Below are 19,193 nucleotides of genomic sequence, written 5' to 3' on the forward strand. Positions count from 1 at the left end.
CGAGTCCGGTTTTTACTGTATACATAAGTGGAATTAAAAATGAGAAATACAAAAAAAAAAAAAATGTACATTCTCACGTCACCAAAGAGGCGCAAATACATAAACGTATTTGGAAGAGCAAGCCCTTCCTGTTTGTAGCCTCTTTTATGATGGTTGTAATTAACGGTGAGGACAACGATAACTTCGTCTTGTCCCTTTTAAATTGTAGTAATATGTTAATCGAAGAATGTTCACTGCCCAATCATTTTTTTCCTTTTTTTTTTTTTTTTATAATCTGGAATTATACTTTGCACGCACAGGACAACCCTCATAACCACAAAAATGCGAGTATGATGGTAGTTAGTTAGGGAGCAGAACGTGCAAATATAAACAATTTTAATCCAAATTCAAAGGAGAGGAAATTACCATGCATTGAGGTAGTACAACTGCTACTGCACAGAGAAACATCAATCCCTATTGTGCAATGCAAATTGAATCACGAGAAATCGAAGATGGCAGAGGGAATTACGTACAAATTTCCCAAAGATGTGGTGATCTATATAATTTTGAAGCTTCCAATAAAATCTCTTTTGCAATTCAAATGTGTCTCTAAATCATGGTACACTCTCATGCAATCATATATATTCATCAATCTTCATCTGAATCGTACCACCACTGCCGATGATGAAATCATTCTCTTCAAGCGCTCCTTTAAAGAAGAAGCCAACCAATTTAGAAGTATCATGTCTTTCCTATCTAGTTGTGATGACAATGATGATTTTTACCATGTTTCTCCAGATCTAGATGTTCCATATTTGACTACCACTACTTCTTGTGTTTTTCACAGATTCATGGGCCCTTGTCGTGGTTTAATTGTTTTAATGGATAAAGTAACTACAGTATTATTTAACCCATCTACTAGAAATTATAGGCTATTGAAACCTAGCCCTTTTGGTAGTCCACTGGGTTTCCATCGTTCCATTAACGGTCTTGCTTTTGGTTTTGACAAGATTGCAAATGAATACAAGATCGTTAGGCTTGCAGAAGTTCGTGGGGAACCTCCTTTCTATTGCTTTACTACGAGAGAGTGGAGAGTTGAGGTTTATGAATTGAGTACTGATTCATGGAGAGAGGTAGATGATGTGGATCAACAGTTGCCTTATGTGCATTGGAATCCTTGTGCCGAGTTGTTTTACAAAGGGACCTCTCATTGGTTTGGAAACACAAATACAGTTGTAATTCTTTGTTTTGACATGAGTACCGAGACTTTTCGTAATATTAAAATGCCTGATACTTGTCATTCCAAAGACAGGAAGTGTTATGGGCTCGTAGTCATGAAAGATTCTTTAACGTTGATTTGTTACCCCTATCCAGGGTGTGAAATTTATCCAGCAATAGATTTCATGGAGATTTGGGTAATGAAGGAGTACGGTGTGAACGAGTCTTGGAGTAAGAAATACACAATTACACCTCTCGCGATAGAATCACCGTTGGCAATTTGGAAGGAGCATATATTGTTTCTTCAAAGCATAAGTGGACATTTGATTTCCTATGATCTTAATTCTGATGAAGTCAAGGAATTAGGCTTGCATGGTTGGCCTGAAAGTTTGAGAGTAACAATTTACAAGGAAAGCTTGACTTTAATTCTAAAAGGAAGCGAGCATTATATAGAAGTTCAATAATTTTGTAGAGGATTAACTCTCTTACTTAAAGAGCACCACCATTTCTACTACATGCCCTTTTGGGACAACTTTTACAGCTTTCCTTTATTTTTGCGGTAAGTAGCTTGTTCCTGAATTAGTTCAGTTATTACTAATGCTTATTGTGCCACTAAATATTCGTTGTGTTTAAATTTGGTAAAAGCCTCTTAAATACAGCTTTCTGTTCATTCATTTGTGGTAATGCTATGTTAAATTTAAATTCTTATTTTGGACAAGCAAAAACTTGTCTTTACAAATTTTCAAAAAGATTGCCCTTCTAATTTGACAAAACATATTTTTGCATATCAAGCTATTGTACAAAACTGAAATCGATTTACCTCGTGATTCTACCATAAATACGTCATAGCTAAACATGAAAATTTTCGTGGCAAAACACTTTGTATACGGTTAAAACCAGGCCCACCCGACTTTACTATTTGGCCGAGACCGGGAGTTTGCATCGAAGGATGGCCTCGTAACGTAATAGACCATATCACGAGGATATGGTACCGAGTTCAAAACCGAGGTACCTGTCAGATTGAGGCTAGTAGCGATCGAAGCCAAACAAGAGAGACATCGAGCAAGATCGAAGATAGCACAATAAGAGAAAGGCGAGATATCAGTGACTGGTCGAGGATCACAGTATAAATCTCGGTGATTGGTCGAGGATCATGGCGTAAATCTCGGAACGGGTCAAATAAGAAATAATTAATTAGCTAATCATGGGATCTCCTTATGTAATTAGAGTTATACCATAAGTAGAACTCCTCTACTATATAAAGGGGAGTATTAACCATTTGTAACACACGATTCTCACGTAAAAAAGCAATACAATTTTCTTTCCTGTTGATACGATTGTTCATCAGCTTACTTTATTTTCAAGTATTTTGGTATCAATCGGTTCGAGGGCACCCTAGAGGGTTGAATTCTGTTTCAATACTGGTTTGCTTTATTTTATAGTTCATTTCTGTCATTAATCTTCATATTTGTCTATCGGTATTAAGTGAAATTGTGTATCCGTAGAACCTCATTATAAGTTTAATTGTTATCCAATTTTAAGGTAAACAGTTTGGCGCCCACCATGGGGCTAAGGATAATAGTGATTGCTTAATACTGATTCCAATAATACACACTTCTTTACACTTGTTCTCATAAGAATCTTTATTTTCAGGACAAACATGTCAAACTCACAAGCATCACCTACAGATGGTGACAACAGCCTCGGATTTCACGGGGAAAACGACAACATAGGCGCCCCAGGAATCGAGGTGCCTCAGGCCGACCTTGAGGGAGCACCAATTGCAAATCCCGTCGATATCAGTTCACATGTTACCCAAAATGCAAATTAATGAACTTCTATATACACAGGGAAGTTCGATCATGTGGTTGAGGTACGCATGGCGGAGAAGATGGTGGAGTTAGCCTCCAATTGATATTCGAAATGTTACAGGCTCAACAGGCCGCTATAAACACAACTACAAAATCAACACCGAACACCGAGTAGGGTCGAACCAGAAGTCGTTCAAAGGACCGAGCCTATGCCGGAAAGGTCGAATGACAACGAATCGAGGACTGACCCCGCCATTATGAAAATGTTGGAGGAGCTCACTAAACGTATTGAATCGGAAGAAAAGAAAATCGAGGCAAATGACAAGAAAGTGGAGACATACAACTCCCCGGTTGACCAAATACAGGGGCACCGCCGATTCTAAAAGGTATGGATTCAAACAAATTCGTACATAAGCCGTTCCTACCAAGTGCGGCACCGAAATCCATTCCGAAGAAGTTCCGAATACCAGAAATTCCTAAGTACAATAGGACCACCGACCCTAATGAACATGTCACATCTTATACATGCGCAATAAAGGGAAATGACTTAGAAGACAATGAGATTAAATCTGTTCTACTGAAGAAATTTAGAGAAACCTTGTCGAAAGGAGTAATGATATGGTACCACAATTTGCCGCCTAATTCCATCGATTCCTTCGCCATGCTTGCAGACTCCTTCGTAAAGGAAAATGCTGAAGCAATAAAGGTTGCGACTAGAAAATTGGACATCTTCAAGGTGAAACAAAAAGACAACGAAATGTTGATGGAATTCGTATCTCGGTTTCAGATGGAAAGCATGGAACTAGCACCGGTCACAAATGATTGGGTTGTTCAGGCCTTTACTCAAGGTTTGAACGAACGAAGTTCGGTGGTATCTCGACAGCTAAAGCAGAATTTAATTGAATATCCAGCGGTAACCTGGGCCGATGTACATAATCGGTACCGGTCGAAGATCAGCGTCGAGGATGATCAATTGGGGACCCCTTCCGATTCGGCTTATCCAAATAGGCCTGTCGGCAGAACTCAAAGGGATATTGATAGAGAACTCCGGTCGAGCAGAGATCGGTATCTACTATACAATGCAGATCGTAGAAACAGTGGCCCAGGACGCAATCCCATCCGAAATGGTCGATGGAACGAATGAAGACAGAGTTCTCGACGGCTCATGAGCAAAAGTGGCTTCGATAAACATGCCAATCCCACAGAAACACCACGATTGTCAGAATACAACTTCAACATCGACGCATCAGGTATTGTGTCAGCCATTGGGAGAATCAAAGATACTAGAAGTCCCAGACCCCTACAAACGATCCATCCCAAATGAACCCCAATCAAACATGCAAATACCATGGTACACATGGTCATAAAACCGAAGACTGCAGACAACTAAGGGAAGAGGTGGCCCATTTATTCAACGAGGGTCACCTTCGATAATTATTGAGTGACCAAGCTAAAAACCATTTTAGAGACAGAGACGCAAATAGGAAAAACGAGCAGGAAGAACGACAGCACGTGATTCACATGATCATTGATGGGGTCGATATTCCACAAGGTCCCGTGTTCAAACGCACTAAAGTATCAATCACCATAGAAAAACGAACTCGAGACTATGTGCCAGAAGACGCTTTATCATTCAATGATGAGGAAGCAGAAGGGATCTCACAACCCCACAATGATGCTTTGGTAATCTCTATCCTTATGAATAAAATTAAGGTTAAACGTATTTTAATTGATCCAGGAAGTTCGGCCAATATTATTCGATCGAGGCTTATGGAGCAGCTCGGCCTACAAGATCATATCGTACCCGTAGCGGTTACCAAAGGTCATCATACCCGTGTAAGATGCACAAGATCATATCGTACCCGTGGAGCATAGCACTATCTAGAGTTTAGTGCTATGTACTATCTAGAGTTCAGTGCATAGCACGGGCTGTGACATGCAAGTCATCGGCGTCCCGCGGGTATATAGTGTTTCAGCATGCAAGTCAAAGGATAGTCAGCATGCCATCCTTTGACTTGCATGTTGAGCAACTCTAGATAGTCATAGCACTATCTTTAGTTCAGTGCTATGACTCGATGCACAAGATCATACCCGTGCATGCCCGTGGGTACGGTAAGACCCCATTGGCACCTCACCGTACCAGTTGGTTTGGGTATACCCGTAGCACCATGCCCAAAATTTCACCAAATGCTCAAGTTCCCAACACATGATGGAGTAAAAATGGTGTATGGGTAACAACATGCTGCCAAAGAGATGTTCGCAGTCGACGAAGTGATACCGGTATCGGCGCTTTCGTCAACAAAAGGATTGGAGCTGAAAGGAAAATAGGAAGCTAAATAGCAACCACAACTACCACCCTCGACTCTATCGGAGAAGTAGGGAACGGACGAGGACGATGACTATTGGATCCCTCGATCCTTCATAATCCTCGAGGATTCCGATGCCACCAAATCGACGGTCGAGGAGCTGGAGCAGGTCGTACTGATCGAGCATCTACCCGATCGAAAGGTATACCTGGGTACGGGGTTAATCCCCGAGCTCAGGAAAAAACTCATCAAATTTCTTATCAATAATATGGATTGTTTTACTTGGTCCCATTTAGATATGACAGGGATCCCGCCGAAAATTGCTACACATTGACTAAGCTTGGACCCGAAGTTCCGCCCAGTAAAACAAAAGAGAAGACCCCAGTCCGAGGTAAAACATGCATTTATCAAGAACGAGGTAACCAAACTCTCAAAATAGGATCCATTCGGGAGGTAAAATATCCCGAATGGTTAGCAAACGTTTTCCTAAAAAGGGAAATAAACTTAGAATGTGCGTAGACTATAAAGATTTAAACAAAGCATGTCCTAAAGACTCTTTTCCTCTGCCAAATATCGATCGCATGATCGATGCCATGGCCGGCCATGAGATCCTTAGTTTTCTCGATGCCTACTCCGGGTACAATCAAATACAAATGAACCCGAAGGAACAGGAAAAGACTTCGTTCATCACTAAGTACGTCACCTATTATTATAATGTAATGCCGTTTAGGCTAAAAAATGTTGGTGCCACTTATCAATGCTTAGTAAATCGAATGTTCGAAGAACAAATAGGTAAGTCAATGGAAGTCTATATTGACGATATGCTAGTTAAGTCCCTATTAGCAGAGGACCATTTGATACATTTGCAGGAGACCTTCGATATACTAAGAAAATACAACATGAAACTCACCCCGGAGAAATGTACATTCGGGGTCGGTTCGGACAAGTTCCTCGGCTTTATGGTATCAAATCGGGGTATCAAAATCAACCCCGATAATATCAACGTGATCAAAGATATCACAGTCGTGGATAATCTTAAGGACGTACAAAGATTAACAGGGTGCATAGCCGCCCTAGGCCGATTCATCTCGAGGTCTTCAGATAGAAGTCACAGGTTCTTCTCACTGCTCAAAAATAACAACAATTTTGAATGGACCCCGGAATGCCAACAAGCATTGGAAAAACTAAAGCGGTACTTCTCGAGCCCGCCACTGCTTCATACTCCGAAAGCGGACGAGCAACTATACTTGTATTTAGCAGTCTCAAAAATCACGGTAAGTGGGGTCCTATTTCGAGAAGAGCAAGGTACGCAATTTCCTGTTTAATATGTTAGTCGAACTCTAGGTGAGGTCGAGACCCGGTACCTACACTTAGAAAAATTAGTAATTGCCTTAATAAGCGCCTCTAGGAAATTAAAACCATATTTTCAGTGTCACCCAAACTGCGTGTTGAATACTTATCCTCTTCGCAATATTTTGCATAAGCTCGAACTTTCTGGGCGATTGGCCAAATGGGCGATCGAGATCAGTGGGTACGATATCGAGTATCAACCCCGAACGGCCATCAAGTCTCAAATCTTAGCGGACTTCGTGGCCAACTTTACGCTAACCCTTGTACTCGAGGTCGAAAAGGAATTATTAATAAAGTCGGGTACATCATCGGAGGTGTGGACCCTCTTCATAGACGATGCTTCAAATGTGAAGGGATCCGGGTTAGGCATCATTTTGAAGCCACCCACAATGAGGCCGAGTATGAGACATGATTGCAGGTCTCAAGCTAGCTAAAGGTTTGGGAGCAGAAGTCATCGAGGCCAAATGTGACTCCTTGCTTGTGGTAAACCAAGTCAACAGAACCTACGAGGTTCGAGAAGAGCGAATACAGAGATAATTGGACAAACTACAAGTGACACTACATCAGTTTAAAGAATGGACTCTACAGCATGTGCCTCGAGAACAAAACAGCGAGGCTGATGCCCTCACAAATTTGGGGTCATCAGTCGAAGACGACGAGAATAGCTCGGGGACTGTCGTACAACTTTCAAGGTCAGTAATCGAAGAAGGCCACACCAAAATCAACTCTACAAGTCTGACCTAGGATTGGAGGAACAAATATATTGATTACCTAAAGAACGGGAAGCTTCCATCGGACCCTAGGGAATCGAGGATGCTACGTACGAAATACGCACGATTCACATTTGCCGAAGACGGAACACTATATAGAAGGATGTTCGATGGACCATTGGCAATATGTTTGGGACCAGGAGATACTGACTACGTCCTACGAGAAATCTACGAGGGCACTTGTGGAAATCATTCCGGTGCTGAATCATTGGTTCACAAAGTCATCAGAACAGGATACTATTGGGCCGATATGGAAAAAGATACAAAAGAGTTTGTTTGAAAGTGCGACAAATGTCAAAGGTATGCCCCGATGATTCATCAACCCGGAGAGCAATTTGTCTGATCTATGTTGAAATTGGGAGTTTGTTACTATTTCTCGGCAGATTATGAAATGAAATGTGGGCACGAGGTGCCGTGAGTAAATAATGGTGATATTGGCACGTGAATTGTCTGTGCAGTTATGATATGATATGTGGGCACGAGGTGCCGTGAGTAAATGATGATGATATTGGCACGTGAGTTGTCCGTGCGGTTGTGATAGAGAAATTGGCACGAGGTGCCGTGGAAATATGAAAGTGGGCTGAGACCCGTATTTTATGATTTTGAAATTAGGTGTCACATGGTGACTTTTATTCGAAAGAATTATATTTGAAAGAGATTTATCTTAAAGAATTATATTTGAAAGATATTTATTTGAAGGGAGTATATTCGAAATATATTTATTGGAAAGTATTATATCGTGAAGATTATTATTTGAAAAACATATAGGCGAAAGATTTATATTTGAAGGACTTGATTAATTGGTTATACTAGTATTCATTATTTGTTGAGCAATATTTATGGTGTTCTTGTTACCCTGCTGTGTATATCACTGGTTGATTATTGTTTCCATCATTGTTATTTGTTTCCAATTATTTTTGTATACTATATTGCACACGTTATTAGACAAGTGAGTGTCTTGACTATACCTCGTCACTACTCCACTGAGGTTAGTCTTGATACTTACTGGGTACCAACTGTGGTGCACTCACATTACACTTCTGCACATTTTTGTGCAGAGCCAGGTATTGGAGATATCGGACTTGGACAAAGATAGAGTGTGATCGCTAGGACTTAAGGTAGAGCTGCTTGGTCATCGCAGTCCTTTAGAGTCTTTCTATTTTTATTGTACTGTTAATTTCTTATTCGAACAAAATTTTATAATCGATCCTTGAGATCATTTCATGTATTCAGTTAGAGTTCGTGACTCAGTATTACCAGTCTTTGGAGGTTGTTTGTAATTATTTTCACTGTTAGTTTCTATTTTAAAAAAGTGGCTTGAATTGTTGTTATAGTCAGCTTACCTAGTCTTAGAGACTAAGTGTCATTACGAAGCCTTTGGTGATATTTTGGGTCGTGACAAAAAGTTTTTCCAAGCCATCAAAACACTATATAAACTCATCATACACATACATATGGGTGCCTACGTCACCCCAATCCACATAAGCCTAACAACATCATCCCAACCAGGTATTATTCTTTCTACTCATGCCGAAAAGTCTTAGAATCAAATTTCCACATCTACCAAGGGCCTCATTATCACACAAACACACTGTAAAAATCCTCAACTAGCTACAACAGCTCATGCATACACCCACAAAGTATAACCGCATGTCATGACACGTCAACCACATATCCATAGCAATAACTCTGACAGCAATAGCTGCCCATTACCAAGCCCGGTACCGGCAAACAAACTCATATCGACTAGAACCTTATTCTAAACCTTCATAATGCTGAATATAATGCAAGAAACATGCGAAACTCATAACTACTCATTCGATCAACAAGCCACTTCAAACGCCACATAGCCACATACATCGCAATCCCACCCCAACCAGCACAACTCGAATATGACTGAATATGAAAAGAGGAACACATGAGAGAACTGTCAATTAAGCCAAACAGGCACAACTCCCCACCGATACCATACTATGGATCCAATCCTCAAGGAAGAAGCCAGATACATGCAACTACCACAATCAAATCTTACCTTAATATGACCTCTCTGTTGCACATAGCCCGGCACCAACACACCTATTCACAAAGAACACCAGGTCCCCATCCCCCACTCAAAAATCACAAGTAAGGTAAACTTCTCAGTAACTAAACCATCCTACTACTCAACCTCGTGAAACCAGAACCACAACACGTAATAACTTCCCTTACCTATAGAGCACCCAAATCACAAGTCGGGCCAAACCATCTAGAGATCACATCAAATCCTATCCTATTTAACTAACGGAAAGTTCATCCAAGTCTCATGACTTACAATAGCAACCAAACCAGAATGATAGACACGGGCTATCACAATAAAATTCTCAATCGTCGTGAACACATGAACAGAGTACAAGAATCACAAAACACACAACCATATCTGAAGCAAGGTATGATGAATCTTACCAATAATTGGGACAGGATCGAAGTAACACAAATGCATCTCTATACTCAACTAAAACCATACATGTAAGGGCATCATCTGGTACATCGGCCTCTGCCCAACCAGGAAGAGCATAACAATGGGCCCGGTCTCCACTTCTAGGGTGACCTCTACCCCATTGACCTCCACCCCTAGCTAGCGGTGTAGGTATAACAACAACTGGAATAGAACTCATATGCTGAATACCTCGTTGCGACACATATATCTGGAGTCTGGGATAATCCCTCACCATGTGCCTGGTATCTCCACACTCAAAGAAACCTCTTCGCTGACATGGCTATAGAAGCTGTCCGGCACAGGTACTCTTAGACCCATGGATATCTGAAGCACCGTGTGAATCCTAAAGTGCAAACTGAATTGGCTGACCCAAAAAACCTCTACCATGATGTACCCTGCCACCAAAATAGGGACCAGTATATCCTCAGGGTCCACGAGGCCTCTTATCCTTCTCATCTCTCTCTTGGCCCCACATGCCCTCTAATTTGCGAGCGATCTCTACTACCTACTGAAACGGAACATGTGTCTCCAACTCCCGAGCCATGATGAATCGGATACCATAACTGAGCCCCTCAATGAACGTGTGGACTCGCTCTCTAATTGTAGAAACCAATGCGGGTGCATGTCTGGACAAATCACTGAATCTAACGGCATACTCTGACACTGACATAGTACCCTGGCGCAACTACTCAAACTCCATGTGCCATGCATCTTGAAGGGTCTGGGGAACAGACTCTCCTAAGAACATCTCAAAAAAATGAGTCCATGAAGGTGAAGCTGCATCGGCTAGGCTACCTTCCTCTTAAACCCCTACCACTGATACGATACTCCTGACGGCTAGAATGTAGTAAAAGCAACCATACTCACCTCCACAATTCCCATGGTGCAGAGAATACGGTGTCACATCTCTAAAAACCATGTGCATCGTCTTAAGCCAAACCACTGAAAGTATGAGGGTGATACTTCTTGAACCTCGCAAGTCTAAGCTGCTGCTCCTCAGATGTTGCTGCCCTAACAGCGGGCTGAACCAGAACAACAAGTTGTGCTGGCATGGCACCTGGAACCTGAGCAACATGGATTCGCTGCTCTGTAGTACGGGCGACGGGAGTCTGAGCTCCTCCCCCGGTCTGTGAAGTAGGTGGTGCAACCATAATCAATCTCGCCTGAGCCAATGTACCAAACATGCTCAGGAACTGCGTTAATGTCTCCTGAAGTCCCGGGGTAGCAACAGGCGCCTCCGGTTCCTGTCCCCCAATCGGAGCCACTGGTGGCTCCTCGGCTGCTACTCTGGCAGGTGCTCTAGCGGTAGCACGTGCTCCTCCTCGGCCTCTGCCTCTGCCCAGGCCCCTAGCAACACCGGCTCTGGGGGCAGCATAATCAGTAACTGCAACTTGTGTCTTCAACATCTGTAAGAGAATATAATGAAAAAGGGCTCAAACTCCAAAATCAATAAACTCACACGATAGGAATGAAAGAACTCAAGTTCCTAATAGTTTCACAGCCTCTCGAAGATAAATACAAACGTCTCCGTACCAATCCTCAAGACTATACTAAACTCGTTTATGACTTGTAGCACCTATGAACTTAGAGCTTTGATACTAACTAGTCACGACCCTAATTTTCCCCCGTAGGATGTCGCGATGGCAAGTCTCTAAGACTAGGTAAGCCTAACTCTTACTTAATGAAATAAAGAATTTAATCAACACGACTATTAAATATAAACCTCATATTTCTATATAACGCCAACAATCCCAACATGATACATTATCCAAAAACTTATAGTACAAGTCATAAGCTCTACATAGTTCTCTATGAAATTTCTAAGTACAACTATTCTGGAATAGAAATAAACTGTACAAATTAAAGTATCAGAAGGTGACTCTGAGGCCTGCGAACACGATGGCAGGTATACCTGGAGTCTCCATATCAATGTCCTATCAACTAGCTAATGATCCACAAACTCTGACGTACCTAGATCTGCACAAAAATGTACAGAAAGCGTAGCATGAGTACACCATATCAGTACCCAGTAAGTATCAAGACTAACCTCGGTGAGGTAGTGACGAGGAACAGTTAAGAAACTTATTAGACGTAACAACCTGTACGAGTATAAATGTGAAACTAACAAGGAACAATATCAATATAAAGCAAAGCATGGTAAACAAAACTAATACTTGGAACAGATAACTAGAAGCAATAATCATCAACAAGGAACAAACTGGTAATAGCACTGTAGGGTAAGCTAAATACAATTTAAGTCTTCTGAAACCATGTAAGGAAAACAAGTAACAACTCAATAAGAACAACCGCTTTCACACAAGATCTATTCAAGAATTTTCCCAAGGTACTACACCTCACAATTACAATTCACAAGTCCCAATTCACGAACTCTAATCACTTGGCATCATGTGCCCACATTACAGTTCACAATCGCACGGATAACTCACATGCCTATACCCTTAAAACCTCATATTTGCACGGACAACTCACGTGCTAAGGGAGCGACAATAACTCATATCCGCATGGACAACTCATGTGCCAACAATAACAATGACTCATAACCGCACAGACAACTCACATGCCAACAATAACAATGACTCATAACCACGCAGACAACTCACATGCCAACAATAACAATAACTCATGACCGCACGGACGACTCATGTGCCAATAGTAAAACTCTCATACAAAAGGCAAGTAAACGAGAATACATGTAAATGGTCAATAAGCATCATGATTCATCTTCTTTAACCGATATGAGTGATTAATTACGTATATGCTTTTGCAAGCTATCACAACTAAAGTCAACAAGTAAGAGCAGAGACAATAAATGGTACATGGGAAACAACACAATGAAATGTAAAATGCATAATTCACACAAGGTAGCACACAACTACAAAAATATCATCAATAACAATACCACAGGCCCTCACAAGTCATCACAAATCATCCCCGCACACGCCTAATAATATTCCTGCCATGTCTCGCCACATGCGCAAACCCATATATATATATATATACACCCCACCTTGTCACTCCGCATGTGCAAATATCAATGATAACTATAGCAAGGACAACCCACGTGCAAACACCCTGACAATCCTCTCAACAATATCACGTGTGCCAAAAACATAACAGCACAATATAATGACTTGCACTATATGTGCCCATATGCCACAACATTTCCTCAAAACAAATCCAATACCACAACCACACATAGCCCTCGGCTCAACAATACTGAGTACAACAACAATAACAACAATAACACGAGAGTACGACAAGTAAATCAACACAACAATTACATAACACAAAGAGATGGAAGAACAAGCTCACAATAAAAGACATAACAAATAATAGTGGTTTCAAACAATAATAACTCAACAATGGGAGAGATAATGTGTAACAAAGTTATCCAATAAGAATAACTCAACAATTGAAGGGATAACACGTAACAATATTTCCAAATAAGTACAACTTGACGATAAGAGGGATAGCATGTAACAATTATTCCAAGTAGGTACAACTCAACAATAAGGGAGGTAACATGTAACAATGATTCCAAATAAGGATAAGTCAACAATGGAAGGGATAACAACAACTTTAATTAAGGTTAAGCAATTACAAAGAGATAAAAATAATTCAACTAAGGTTAAGCAATTACGTAAGAGATAACAATAATTTCAATTAAGGCATATAAGAGTATATTTTCAACAAGGGTAGAACATGAATCAACCAACTTCAAATAAGACACGTAAGGGTGAATTTAGCACATGGAGAATTTAACATGATAAGACAACTTCATTTTTAATGAGCATGAGAACTTAAGAGACTAAAATGGTCAAATTCCCACTTATAAGTCGTATACACACACTTCACCTCGTATACACGTCTTTCACATAGTTCAAATAATGCAAACAAACCAATTTCTACGGGGTAGTTTATCCAAACAACGTTAGGCAAGATACTTACCCTAAAAGCCCTCAGTCAATTCTCAAAAATAGCTTTTTCTTTACAATTCACCTCCGCTGGTACAAATCTAACCAAAATTGACTTAATAACATCAAATAATGTAAGAGAAATCAAATCTAATAATTAAAGCTACGATCTTTACACATTTGCTCGAAAGTCAACAAAAGTCAATTTGGGACATGCTCGGTCAAAACCCGACACCAATGGTATATTTTAACTATCCATGAACCAATGAGTTCATATATGTGATTAATTTCAAAATCAGCGTCTAAATCGACTCTCAAAACTCAAATTCTTATTTTTCAAAAACTTGACAAAGTTTCACTTTGATTCACACATTTTTTATGTTAAAATCTAATATATATTGATGGAATATGATTAGATTGGGCTGTTAAAATATGATTAGACTAGAGGTCGGGTCGTTAGGAGTAGAGGCCAGCCAGTTAGAGGCCGTCTTAGAGATGTCGCTCAGAGTGGTGGGGCTTAGCCCCGATTTTATTCGTTTCCAGCTAGGCCTGAGGCTGAATCGTCTGATGCTGTGATCATAGGTATTGTTCCAGTTTGCCATAGAGATGCTTCAGTTCTATTTGATCTGGGATCTACTTACTCCTATGTATCCTCCTATTTTGCTTCATATTTGGTTGTGCCTCGTGATTCTCTTAGTGCTTCTCTATGTGTGTCCACACCGGTGGGAGATTCTGTTGTGGTAGATCATGTCTATCATTCGTGTGTGGTTACTATTGAGAGTCTTGAGACTAGCGTGGATCTTTTACTTTTAATATGGTAGATTTTGATGTTATTTTGGGTATGGATTGGCTGTCACCTTATCATGCAATATTAGATTGTCATGCCAAGACAGTGACCTTAGCTATGCCTGGGTTACCTCGGTTAGAGTGGAAGGGAACTCTTGGCCATTCTACCAGTAGGGTTATCTCTTATATGAATGCTCGGCGTGTGGTCGAGAAGGGGTGTCTATCCTATTTGGCTTATATTCGCGATCCCAATGCAGATGCTTCTTCTATGGACTCAGTCCTAGTTGTTCGTGAATTTTCAGAGGTATTTCCTGCAAATTTTTCGGGGATTCCCCCCGACAGAGATATTGACTTCCGCATTGATTTAGCTCCGGGTACCCAGCCCATTTCTATTCCACCATACTGTATGGCCCCGCCATAGTTGAAAGAATTGAAGCAACAATTACAAGAGTTTCTTGATCAGGGATTCATTAGACCTAGTGTCTCGCCCTGAGGTGCACCAGTATTATTTGTAAAGAAGAAGGATTGCTCTATGCGAATGTGTATAGATTATCGGTAGTTGAATAAGCTCACTATCAAAAACAAATATCCTTTACCAAGAATCGATGATTTATTTGATCAACTTCAGGGTGCCAAGGTGTTTTCAAATATTGACTTGAGGTCTGGTTATCATCAGTTCAAGATTAGGGCATCTGATTTCCCTAAGACAGCTTTTCGGACCCGTTATGTTCATTATGAATTCGTAGTAATGTCATTTGGGCTGACCAATACCCCAACAACATTTATGAATTTGATGCATCGGGTGTTCAATCCCTATCTGGATTCATTTATGGTTGTATTCATTGATGACATCTTGATTTACTCCAGCAGTCGAGAGGAGCATGAACAACATCTTCGGATTGTGCTTCAGACTTTGAAGAATAGTCAGTTATATGCCAAATTTTCAAAATACGAGTTTTGGTTAAACACAGTTGCCTTTTTGGGGCATGTTGTATCGGTAGAAGGCATAAAGGTGGATCCTAAGAAGATTGAGGCAGTTCAAAACTAGCCTAGACCTACTTCAGCTACAGAGATCTGGATTTTCCTGGGTTTTGGCAGGTTATTATCGCCGGTTCGTGGAGGGGTTTTCATCTATAGCGGTCCCATTGACCAGATTGACCCAGAAGGGTGCTCCATTCAGATTGTCAGACGAGTATGACTTGAGCTTTCAGAAGCTCAAGACTGCTTTGACTTCGACGCTAGTGTTAGTATTGTGATGCATCTCCTATTGGTCTCGGTGCAGTATTACTGCAAGATGACAGGGTGATTGCATATGCGTCGCGACATTTGGAAGTCCATGAGAAGAATTATCATGTTCATGGCTTAGAATTGGTAGCCATTATTCTTGCGCTGAAAATTTGGAGACACTACCTTTACGGCATGTCATGTGAAGTATTCACAAAACATTATAGTCTACAGTATTTATTCAAACAAAAGGATCTCAATTTGAGGCAGAAAAGATGGTTGGAGCTGTTGAAAGACTATGACATCACCATTTTGTATCACCCTGGAAAGGACAATGTGGTGGCCGATGCTTTGAGTATAAAGGCTGTGAGTATGGGCAATGTTGCGTATATTCTAGTTGGTGAGAGGCCGCTAGCTGCAGATGTTCAGACTTTAGCCAATCAATTCGTGAGGTTAGATGTTTTAGAGCCCAGCGGGGTTCTAGCATGTACAATCGCTCGGTGTTCTTTATACGAGCGTATCAGGGAGCGACAATATGATGATCCTCATTTGCTTGTCCTCAAGGACACAGTGCAACACAGTGGTGCCAAGCAGGTTGTTATGGCAGATGATGGAGTTCTGTGGATGCAGGGTCGTATTTGTGTTCCTAATATGGATGGGCTTCGTGAATTAATTCTTGAAGAGGCCCACAGTTCCCGGTATTCTATTCACCCGGATGCCGGCAAAATGTATCAAGATTTGCGACAACATTATTCGTGGAAGAGACTGAAAAAGGATATAATTGCATATGTAGCTTGGTGTCTGAATTGGCAACAAGTTAAGTATGACCATCAGAGACCTGGTGGTTTGCTTCAGAAGTTAGAAATTCCTGAGTGGAAGTGGGAGCGTATCACTATGGATTTAGTTTTTGGACTCCCACGGACTCATAGAATGTTTGACGTAGTATGAGTCATTGTGGACAGGTTGACCAAGTCATCACATTTTATTCCAGTGGCAATTACCTATTCTTCCGAGCGGTTAGCTGAGATTTACATCCGAGATATTGTCCGCCTTCACGATGTGCCCGTGTCTATTATCTCAGATCGAGGTACGCAATTCACCTCGAATTTCTGGAGGGTCGTACAGCATGAGTTAGGCACGCGGGTTGAGTTGAGTACAACATTTAATCCTCAGACACGCGGACAGTCAGAGCGCACTATTCAGATATTGGAAGATATGCTTCGTGCTTGTGTTATAGATTTTGGAGGTTCTTGAGATCAGTTCTTGCCACTCGCGAAGTTTACCTATAATAACAACTACCAATCGAGCATCCAGATGGCTTCGTACAAAGCATTATACGGGAGGCAATGCCATTCACCAGTTGGCTGGTTTGAACCGGGAGAGGATCGGTTGTTGTGTACTGATTTAGTATAGGATTCCTTGGATAAGGCCAAGATTATTCAGGATCGGCTTCGCACAACTCAGTCTAGACAAAAGAGTTATTCCGACCGTAAAGTTTGTGATGCTGCATTCATGGCAGGAGAAGGAGTATTGCTCCGAGTTTCACCTATGAAAGGTGTAATGAGATTCGGAAAGAAGGAAAATTTGAGCCGTAGGTATATCAGACCCTTTGAAATTCTTGAAAGGGTGGGTGAAGTAGCCTACAAGCTTGCACTACCACCTAGTTTATCAGCAGTTTATCCGGTGTTCCATGTATCCATGCTTCGGAAATATAATGGCGATCCGCCCCATGTATTAGACTTTAGCTCAGTCCAATTTGACTTATGAGGAAGAATTGGTAGCTATTCTAGCCCGGCAATTCTGGCTGAGGTCTAAGAGTTATCCTTTAGTTCGGGTGCATTGGAGAGGTCAACCGATTGAGGTAGCTACCTGCGAGTCCGAGTCAGACAGGCAGAGTATATATCCACATCTCTTCACCAGCTCAGGTATTTTTCTAATCCCGTTCGAGGACGAATGTTTGTTTTAGAGATGAAGAATGTGATGACCCAATATGCCATCTTTAATTTAAACATTCATTTCTGTGTTCAGTGACATCGAATAGCACTATTCATCATTACTCGACTTGCGTGCGCAGTCCGTAAATTTTTCGAAAAGTTTTTATGTGAAAAAATTATTAAAATGTGAAATAAAGATTTAAAACTCAATTGAGTTGACTTCGATCAACGTTTTGAGCAAATGGACTCGGATCAGCATTTTGATAGTTCCGGTAGATCCTTATCGTGATTTGGGACTTAGGCCTCTGCCTGGAATTTAATTTGGAGGTCCTAGCTTGAGTTATCACCATTTGTTAAAATTTAGAAGTTTGAAAGCTTAAAGATTTCAAAGTTTGACCACAAATTGACTTTTATTGATATCGGGCTCAGATTTTGATTTTGTAGCTCTGTTTATGTCATTTATGACTTGTGCACAAAATCTGAGGTCAATCAGACTTGATTTGATTGGATTCGGCATTGAATGTAGAAGTTGGAATTCTTTAGTTTTCATTAAGCTTGAATTGGGGTGTGATTCGTGTTTTAGCGTTGTTTGATGTGATTTGAGGCCTCAACTAAGTTCGTATGATGTTTTAGGATATTTTTGGTATATTTGGTTGAGGTCCCGAGGGCCTCGGGTGGATTCCGGATGGTTAACGGATCAAAATTTGGACTTAAGGAAACTCTGGAATTTTTGGCCTTCTGGTGCAATCGCACCTGCGGAATTTTGACCGCAGGTGCGAGCTCGCAGAAGCGCATGAGCCATCGCAGATGCGGAGCGGAGGAAGGGCAGCCAATGATCGGGGAAGCAGACAACTTCTTCGTAGAAGCGGACTCTTGTCCGTAGACCGAGCCAGCCCGCAGAAGCGATAGCCATCATCGCATCTACGAGACCGCAGATGCGGTCAAATGCAACGCAGATGTGAAAATCCCTGGATAGTGTATAAATTGAAGAGTCCGAGATTTTTCTCATTTTTAGACATTTCAAGCACGGGTTGGGCGATTTTTGAGCGAGATTTCACGGGGATTTTTGAGATAAGTCATTTGTGATCATTGTTAGTCAGAAAATATTGATTTATCATCGAATATTCCGACTAGATTACATGTTTTTGAGGTATAATTCGAGAATTTGGGCCTAAGGATTTGTAAATATGATTTGAGGATTTGGAGGTCGAGTTGACGTCGGAATTTGGTAAAATTTGAATGGTTGGACTTGTGGTTGAATGGGCGTTCATATTTTGTAACTTTTGTCGGGTTCTGGAGATATGGGCCCCACTATTGATTTTGAATTGAATTTCGGATTTTAGTTGGACAATTTAGTATTTTCATATGGAATTGATTTCTATAATTTGTGTTGACGGTATCCTA

At 41.0% G+C, this 19,193-nt stretch overlaps 1 protein-coding gene across 3 annotated transcripts in view; it reads left to right on the plus strand.

Moving 5' to 3' along the window:
* Positions 1-202: 202 nt before the first annotated feature.
* LOC104089309 (F-box protein CPR1-like) overlaps positions 203-19,193 on the plus strand; it is a 169,646-nt gene continuing 150,655 nt past the window's right edge. Inside the window, exon 1 of one of the 3 annotated variants that reach the window (XR_011412650.1) lies at positions 203-1,756. Coding sequence is in view for 1 of the 3 variants with exons in the window: in XM_009594164.4 (XP_009592459.1) it covers positions 492-1,661 (1,170 nt within the window). In the remaining 2 variants the exon portion in view is untranslated. Of the gene's footprint in view, positions 1,864-19,193 lie in introns of those variants that run through there. The other 2 variants (XR_011412640.1, XM_009594164.4) reach the window with 2 other exon arrangements.

This window comes from Nicotiana tomentosiformis, chromosome 1 (assembly GCF_000390325.3).
Source record: "Nicotiana tomentosiformis chromosome 1, ASM39032v3, whole genome shotgun sequence".
NCBI classification, from domain to species: domain Eukaryota; kingdom Viridiplantae; phylum Streptophyta; class Magnoliopsida; order Solanales; family Solanaceae; genus Nicotiana; species Nicotiana tomentosiformis.